The sequence below is a fragment of the Crocodylus porosus genome, unplaced genomic scaffold, assembly GCF_001723895.1.
Source record: "Crocodylus porosus isolate Cpor-Errol unplaced genomic scaffold, CroPor_comp1, whole genome shotgun sequence".
Lineage (NCBI taxonomy): Eukaryota > Metazoa > Chordata > Crocodylia > Crocodylidae > Crocodylus > Crocodylus porosus.
In genome coordinates this window covers 123,770,108-123,779,180 of record NW_017728931.1, presented here as the reverse complement: position 1 = coordinate 123,779,180, position 9,073 = coordinate 123,770,108, and the positions used below count along the sequence as shown (strand labels likewise).

General features: G+C 44.6%; 1 protein-coding gene across 1 annotated transcript in view; it reads left to right on the top strand.

Annotated features, from left to right (window-relative positions):
- PMPCB (peptidase, mitochondrial processing beta subunit) overlaps window positions 1-9,072 on the top strand; it is a 13,831-nt gene extending 4,759 nt beyond the window's left edge. The window contains exons 5-13 of the mRNA XM_019543593.1: window positions 2,431-2,629; window positions 3,725-3,804; window positions 5,174-5,283; window positions 5,889-6,032; window positions 6,602-6,762; window positions 8,210-8,295; window positions 8,379-8,467; window positions 8,691-8,766; window positions 8,855-9,072. Of these exons, the coding sequence (XP_019399138.1) occupies window positions 2,431-2,629; window positions 3,725-3,804; window positions 5,174-5,283; window positions 5,889-6,032; window positions 6,602-6,762; window positions 8,210-8,295; window positions 8,379-8,467; window positions 8,691-8,766; window positions 8,855-8,919 (1,010 nt within the window). The 3' untranslated portion in view covers window positions 8,920-9,072. The remainder of the gene's footprint in view (window positions 1-2,430; window positions 2,630-3,724; window positions 3,805-5,173; window positions 5,284-5,888; window positions 6,033-6,601; window positions 6,763-8,209; window positions 8,296-8,378; window positions 8,468-8,690; window positions 8,767-8,854) is intronic.
- The last annotated feature ends 1 nt before the right edge of the window (window position 9,073 follows it).

Genomic DNA, 9,073 nt, shown 5'->3' with positions numbered 1-9,073 from the left:
TGCCCCCTCCCTCCCTCCCTTCCTTACCATGGGGGCATTGATCTGCCATGCTTTCCCCCCCCACACACCCTTCTGACTTATCAGCTGGAGGCAGCTCTGCTTTGTGTTGTGGCTGTGCTCAGCACAGGCATTTTTTTGCCCCCATCACATATTTTCTTTATATTGGTACTGATCCTATATTGGGATCAATGTATCAGTGCCTTTCTAATTTTTTTGACTGATACTGGTGGCCAACTATTAACCAGCCATATTGACCAATATCAATCTGATTGTCGAAATGCAGCCCAGCAACTTGGAAAGCAGCATCTGGCCAGTAAGTTTGTGGGGGAGGGAGGCGGTATGGGAGGGGGACAGATCAAGGCCCTCATGGTGAGGGAGGGGTGGAGGCTGGGACATCCTGCCTTTGCCCCATGCATAAATCTGGGGGGCGCATGGCTCCCATGCCTTCCTGGGGGTGCATGCAGTGGTGGGAGCTACCCACTCCTTTGCCTCCCCAGATGAGCAGCCTGCGGCGCTGCACCCTGCTCCACCCTGGCTGGGCACTGCCTCCCCTGCTCCAGCCCTACTTCTTCCCTCACCATGGGGGAGGGCCTCAATCTGCCCCCTCCCCTACATGTTTTCCCCTTCACAGACTTACCCACCAGATGCTGCTCTCCACGCTGCTGGGCTGCACTCCTGACTGTGGGCATGCTGGAGCTATGCGCATGTACATGGCATTATTGGTAACATTATTGGCAATTGGCTTTTGTAGCAAATAATATCAATTTTCCTTTTATCAGTGCCAATACAAGCTAGACCGATGTATTGGTACTTCTCTAACTTGTTTCTTTTTTTATAGTCTTGGCTTTTACCTTAACTCAAGCGTGGACAATTTTTTTGGGTGGAGGGCCGCTTAACAGGGCTTGGTGAGCTTTCGAGGTCTGCATGGGTAGCCCCACCTCCTGGCTGACATCTTGGGACTGGAAGTCCCTGACCTTTGTCACCGGAAGTCCCGCCCCTTGCTCCCCAGAAATACTCCTTTTGGGAGTGGGGGTTACCATCTTAGAATCAGAAAAAACCCCAATCAAGCACCAGAAGTCAAACACCTACTGTAACATTTTAATTTTATTACAAAAAATATTTTTGTCATGATTTGTATTTGTGTAGTGTATATAGGGGTGATTGCATAATAACTCAAAAATGAATTCTTAGTCTTGTATATTGTGTGGGGCAGTGTGTGGCTTGGGGTGTGTTTATGGTGGTGTGTGTATGTGGGGGGGTTTGTGACAGGGTGTGGCTATGTGTATGGGGGGCATAGGGTATGTTGGGAGGCTGCGTGGGTGTGGGGACCCCTGCGCACACACTCCTCATGGCTCAGCAGCAGGCAGGGGCACTTGGAGCACTCGTGCCTGGTGCAGGTGCCCAGCCGTGTGCATCAAGGAACGCAGCCCCCATTGTGCTGTCTCTGTCACTGGTGCTCCCCACTGTGCACGCACAGCCCTCACTTGCAAGGGGCGGGAAAGGCAGCCAGCTCCAGCATGTGGGGCTTCCCTCCCATGCCACGTGAGTGCGGGGGCGGCGTGTGCGGTTGGGAGTGCTGGCAACAGAGATGGCCTGGTGGCGCTTCTTGCAATGTGCAACTCTGGCCAGACCCACATGCCACAGCATGAGCACCCCCACCTGCTGCTGCCTGCTGGGGCTGCACATCATGGGGGGAGTGTGTGGGAGGTCTGCACACCCCTCTACCCTCCCTAATATCCACACACTGCCCACTCGAGCTCTGCGCTGCCGCCACCCCTCTGGGCACAGGTTCTGCGCTGCTGCCAGCCCCAGTGCCACGCTTCCGTTCAGCTCCATCCACACTGCAGCTCCATCCCCACTCCCACTGCTTCCTAACTGCTGCCCAGAGTGATCAGGATGCTGGGTGAACCAAGTAGGTCCCTGGAAGCTGCTGCAGTCCTGCCTAGAAGTTGCCTTTTGGCTGAGCTGGGCCTTGCCCTTCCACCCACAAGGGTGGGAGTGTGGGCAGAAGGGCTTGGCAGGGTACAGTTCATTGGTGGGTGCCGTGGGCCAGATGAAAGTGCCTGGTGGGCTGGATCTGGCCTGCAGGACATATTTTGCCTGCCGCTGCCTCAGCTTACGTTGCTCATTTTGCAGCGATAATCCATGTTGACAATCTCTTGATATGACAAGCAATAGGAGCCCTTCAAAGTCACCAAAGTTTTCATAAAGCAAATATTACAGAATAAACTTGCACAGTGTAAACATGGAAACTGACTTTCCATTTTCTTTTAGACCTTTCTTCCCATCAAAATGTAAGCAATAAATTTGTCCTTCCTGTGCCAACAGTTCTGTCCATTTTTTAAAAGTTTTAAGCTGCTTATTCGGTAGCCAGCAGTAGCAATCTTCCATGCTATTCTCTCTTTTTTTTCCCCTCTTGTTTTCAAATAGCTGTGGAGATTCTTGCTGACATCATACAGAACAGTACATTGGGGGAAGCAGAAATTGAACGGGAGCGAGGAGTTATTCTTCGAGAGATGCAGGAAGTTGAAACTAATTTGCAGGAAGTTGTCTTTGATTATCTTCATGCTACAGCCTATCAGAACACAGCATTAGGACGAACAATCTTAGGACCTACTGAAAATATCAAGTATGTCCAACTTTCATTACCCCTTTGCTTCAGTTGCATGAATATCTTCCTGAATTTGCATACGAGTGGAACTTCAGAGTACAACTCAAAAGAGAAGTGTAAGGGGAGGGGGTTAAATTTAATTGAAAGCACAATCTCCCCAGAACGCCTTAAGCTTCAGTTAGCTGGGCTATCAGAGGGAAGGGGAGTTTACCAAGTGCAATTCATTTCTTCATTGTCTGCCTCCTTTCTTTTATATGTTACCCCTGGCCCTATCACAGAATCAGAAATAGTCCTTCCAATGAGGCGCTCAGTAATGTGCAATATAAACAAGGTTACATCACACCCCTAATTCAGATCTTCTTTACCACTGTGAACAAAGAAACAGTTCAGTCAGAGGAGTCAAGTTCATGTAAAAGAAATGCGAGGAGATCATAAATGGACCCTGTCTCCAGTTGAACACTGACCTCAGTGAGAACAGGATTAGGCCCAGGGTTTTTGTGGGGAGGAAGAAAGCGCTTATGGGAGGGGATGGGGGTGAACTCCAGTTTGTTAGTAGTCCACCTCTACGTTGCTAGACTGTTGCTTCCCCGGTGGGCTGCCTCCCTGGAGAGAATTTGGAAATACCAGTGCTGTGCTGTTTATTGGGCAAGGAGACTGCAAATAAGTACTGCAGTTACCAGCCTCTTCCCGGCATGGAAGACCAGCTCCCTAGTATCACCAGAGACTGTTGTAGTGTTATACTGGTCTACCAGGGTAGCCTCTGTTTTTTCACTCTGATTTAATGAGCAGTTCTGTCTGTGAGCCTGAACACTGGAGCCATTGCTTCTGTTTTTCTGTACCACTTAAAATAGAAAATAAGGGTTGAAAGGGACCTCGAGATCATCTAGTCCAACACCCTGCTCAAAGCAGGACTATCCCCAAGTAGATCATTCCAGCCAGGGCTTTGTTGAGCTGAGCCTTACAAACCTCTAAGGATGGAGATTCCACCACCTCTCTAGGAAACTCTTTTAGTACTCCACCACCTACCTAATAAGAGAGGTATTTTTTCTTAATAGCCAACCTAAACTTCCCTTGCTGTAACTTGTGACTATTGCTCCTTGTTCTGTCTTGCAGATCTATAAACCGTAATGACTTGGTGGAGTACATAACAACCCATTATAAAGGCCCCAGAATGGTGCTGGCTGCTGCTGGAGGTCTGTATGAGATGTGCACTGTGGCTAGCTTGGAAATAAAACTGTTCTTGAACCTTTTGGAACAGAATGCAGATAAGGCACAGAAACTGGGTATATATTCCCTATTCAGTAGATGGTTAGCCTACAAAGTCATGAGCTTTTTATCGCGGACCTTTTCCCCCAAAATCAGTGGGATCCATCTCAGGACTCCCCAAGAAGAAGCCTTGTCCAGTTCCTCTTCTCCTGAGAGGATCCTTGAAGCCAGTCCCAACGTGGCTTCACAAGGGACAAGTTTCTGGCTTTGAGACCACCTGCCTCTTTTTTGCCCGTGGTTTTCCCAGTGATCTGTAGCACCCCCACCTCAAAGAACTCCTTTTTCATCAGCTTTTGGTAAGGGGTATGTGTTTTATTTTTCAAAAGAGGTGGTAAAAATGCCCATGTTCCAGATACCACAGCGGACTGCTTGGCTCCAGACAAACACTGCTGTAGTTTTCTTGGTCTTCATTCAGACTCCTGTTTACTCTTCACTCTGTCCTTACTGGGACTACCCTTTTTTTCTAACTCTGTCATCCCTGAGACATGTTTTTTTCACCCTGGCATTCTCTGAGTGTCACCCTTTCTTTTCAGGGCTAGTCACACTTGGAACAAGAGTTACTAAACTAAACTATAGGATTAACACCCAATAAAACAAAACACAGAGTTATAGGGAACCAATCAGAGTAGTCTCTGCAGCCTGCTATCAAGCCCAGGCTGCCATTTGCCACTGGGGTGAAGAGTATATACGTGTCCTTCTTATAAAACTATTTGCATCAATACCTGCTCATGCTGAGCATCCCAAAGTGTTCCCCTCAAGAACTGCAGGCTAGAATTTATCCCACTTAGCCTTATTTATCATGCTTCTATGGTGGTGTTTTATGTGCCATCATCCTGCTCATCTATTTGAACTTTCCCCTAGTAATTTTCTAGGGAAATCCTTAAATCTATATTTGGGAGAGATGTGGGAGAGTTGGGTGCTTCTTGGTGTACAGTAAGAACAGCTGAGCAGGTGATGAAGGGATTAGGAGTTCAAAGAGGGATAAGGAGAATGGTAAAACTGAGCAGAGCTGAAAATGGGCTGAGGTGATGTGTGGCCTTGAGGTTAAGAGCATGTAGCCTTGGTGTAATATCAGGAAGGAAGCAGTTGAAGGAGATTGAGGAGAAAGGTGATAAGGATAATGGGAAGGAGTTGGGAGGAGGAAAAATCCAGAATGTGCAGCATTCAGTATGTGAGACCCTGGGGTTATGATGAATCATTGGCATCTTGGTTGAAGCCTTTTAATTATAGCACAGTTAAATGATCTGTTCAGAGGCATCTTTTTAAAACCAGTGTGTGTGCAATTCCTTTGTTCAGGAGTCTCTCATAAGGACTTGCTTGACTTAGCAAAGGATCATTTTGGTAATTTACCATCTACTGAGGAAGGAGTGCCAGCCTTGCCCCCCTGCAGATTCACAGGTAGTGAGGTAAGCCATGAGTTTGCTTCTTTAGGTTAATTGCATCCCCAAACAACTGACACTGCAGCATTATTATGTGCTGTCTGGTCACAGCCCAGCTTTCACAACAGCTGAATATGACTTGCTCCCATTGAAGTTAATGGGAACTCTTTGCGTTCTCATCACCTTTTGGAGGTCGAGGTGTTTGTTCTCCATTGGAGGGGAGGGTGTTTAAAGGTTACAGGAAATTAAGGAACTTAAAACACCTGGGTTGTGCTCCCTGTTCTGTCTGGATCCTGAGAATTTACATAATCCTTCTGTGGGTTTTTTTTTTATCTACTTGTTAAACCACTTACAAACAGTAAAGCCCAACAGCATGCATAAACAGAACATTATACAATGCATTGACATCCTTCAGGCAGACAGAAGTCCTAGCTCAAGGTGCTATTGGATAAAGCTGTACCTTCTTTCAGACTGGATGCTATATCTTTGTGCATGCTTTACACTAGAGATTTATTTGAAAATTGCTGCTTCCCTAATCTAACCTGTGTACCATGATGTATCAAGTTATTGGACATGCATTGTGTTACTGTTACTGCAGTAGCTGGTGTCATGTTCTCATGATTCTTCAACAGATTCGTGTAAGAGACGACAAGATGCCTTTGGCATATATTGCGATAGCTGTTCAAGCAGCTGGCTGGACTCACCCAGATACCATTCCCCTGATGGTAGCAAATACCCTGATAGGCAACTGGGATCGTTCTTTCGGAGGAGGCGTGGTGAGTGGACAAGGGTTAATCGTATCTGAGAGATTTAACTTATTTGGGTACTTATCAACATCAGTACAGTTCCCACATCCCAACTGCCATGATGTCAGTGGTTCAGCTGATCATTTTGAGGGGCATATTAACAAATCTGACTTCAGCACAAGATCTGTGAGCACATTCTGGGAAATGGATCCAGATGCATGTGGGAGAAAAACACAGACTGAATCAAACTGACTAGCTCTTATGCAGCCTAGCAACTCTGAGTGGAAACCAGTGGTAAACAAAATGGTTCAAAGCTGTAAGTAATGAAAATCTGCAGGCCCCTGTAGTTCTCTTCCTTGGAGCTTGGTAGGTCCTTGGTTAAATCACTGGCTCCGGTTTAGAGTGTTGCTTGGAAGCATGAGAGACGAGCAGGAGGAACTGGGCTGCCCCGTACAAAAGCTTAACTTGGTCACAGTCTTGTTGCTTGTGGGAGAAGCCACCTGTTTGGTTACACCTGAAATAGCATTAATGAGTCAGTGCAGGTGTCGAGTGTGCGTGGTTGGTTTTTAATCCTAAAATGCATTCTTTTGTTTTAACAGAATTTATCCAGTAAACTTGCCCAGATCACCTGTCATGGCAACTTGTGTCATAGTTTCCAGTCCTTCAACACCTGTTACACTGATACTGGATTGTGGGGGCTCTATATGGTTTGTGAACCATCCACTATTCAGGACATGATGCATTTTGTTCAGAGAGAATGGTAAGACTATAACCACTTCCTTAAAATAGCTTGTTTTACCTTCAGGGATGTCTATTTGAAAGTCACCACCTTCTGAATGGTCTGTCTGCATGGGCTCAGGTTTGTCAGGAAAGAACAAATGGATCAAGTTCCTACCTTTTATAAACTCATCTCTTCCCACAAGGCCAGTATCCTTACTTCATAATGAGTGCATCTACATGAAATGCTAACTGTGCAATAGTCTAACAATACTATACAATAGTATGTTGCAGCACAACCAGTGCCAATACATTATGCAGTTATTAGGCTACTGCACAGTATTGTCACTAAAAGCATATGCCTGCACTACTGCGCAGTAACCATTACTCTGCGTTAATTTAGTACTTGATTATACAAGTACTAATTTTGGTGCACACTAATTACAGCACATTGAACATGGAGGCATACCCAGTGAGTTGCATCTTACCCTGCAAGCAGCTGTAGTGAAAGCAACAGGATCACTTGTAAGGTGAAGTAATCCTCAAAGCTGAGTAGCGCAGTCTAGCCCAGGATGGCAGTAACTACCCTTTGATTTACAAATTTTAAGCTTTTCGGCAGGAGGAGGGTTACGTGATGCTGAGAGACATGCTAAGAAAGGTCTGTTCCACGTTTAACTCTAAGCAATAGATAATATGCATCTTGACTGCACACAACAATTACATAAAGCTGAGTTTTAGCTTTGTAGAGAATGCCTGTCATTATATGCCTGATGATTAGTTGTCTACACTGTCATTTGCTTGTGCATCTAACCCGGCAAACCAACAACTGTTTATGAAAATATAATTATACAAGCAAGGTGTAATTAAGTAAGAATTTTTCTGAAACTTTAGGCTGTAAATTATACTGATCACTAGCTTGTCAACCTGATGAAAACTTGTGGCATGCTCTAGTTGTTGTCTGTTGCATAGATTCTTCCTAGTGTAGTCTCATGATGTGTGTGGTAAATCACTAAAGTTAAAATCTAAAGTGTGACTTTATTTGCCTGCTTAATGGAATTTGGTGCAAGGGAAAGAGGAGCAGGCTTTTTTCTGCCCAGCTAGTGCTGTGCAGGCCATTGTTTTGGGAACCTTTTAATCTGATATTTTCCTTTGCCTTTCCCATGTGCTTTTTGTATAACACCAGTGGGTACCTGTTCAAATACAACTGTGTTTTGTGGAGCTTAACTTCTAATTGCTCTTGTCATTAGGAAATTGTCCTGAGGTTCAGCCTTAAACATTTTTATACGTTTTTTTAAATGTTCTTTTAACTTTTTGGCTTCTTTCAGAACCATCAATCTTATATTTCAGGGAAAAGCATATTCTAATTCTCTGCCCTCCATAAGTACACTGTTTCAGGATAAGGGATGATGTTTGCCTCTACACTGTAGGTGTTCCCCACTTTTAGTAACTGAGTTTAATTTAGAAGAGCACTGACTCAGACTGTCTTTCAGGATACGACTCTGCACAAGCGTTACTGAAAGTGAGGTAGCTCGAGCCAAGAACCTTCTTAAAACAAATATGCTGCTACAGCTAGATGGTAAGGTGTATGCTGTTTGGGGGGCGTTTTTAAGTTCTAATTCTTTTCTCATGTTGATAATTAGAGGATTTTTCCTGTACTAGGATCCACTCCAATCTGTGAGGACATTGGACGACAGATGTTGTGTTACAATCGAAGAATTCCAATTCCTGAACTTGAAGTAAGAATTGAAGTAAGCGGTAAACCTATGTTTTATTTTCAAAATGAAGTGTATTATTATCTCAGCTTCACTGTAGTGAGATGACATTTGTGTCAGTTTTAGCCTTCTAGAAAGACTAATTTCTTATAGAAGTAGTTCCAGAGCTATAGAGTGCTTGCTTTTAATATGTTTTTTTTAGATAAGACTAGTGATAATTTTTATCTCTTTCTTTAAAAACAAACAAACAATCTTTTAGGCTATTGATGCCCAGGTCATACGGGAAATTTGCACAAAGTACATTTACGAGAAGTGCCCTGCCATTGCGGCTGTAGGTAAGCTTGTTTTCCTTCTTAACTTCCTGACCTCTCTAAGCAATGCAATGAATGAATACTATGACTGACTCTTCTTTTTAATTTCTAGGTCCAATTGAACAGCTCCCTGATTATAACAGAATCTGTAGTGGCATGTACTGGCTTCGTGCTTAGGACCATTTTGGTGCAGAAGTTTCCAAAAGCAGTTCTGTAGAGATGGTATCACAAGGCTGGTAAATGGATAAGTTTGGACTGCTTTGGACAAACAAGCCAGAAAGTATAAGGAAACCATTACAATTTCAAGCTTCTAGATGCTACCTTAAAAAAT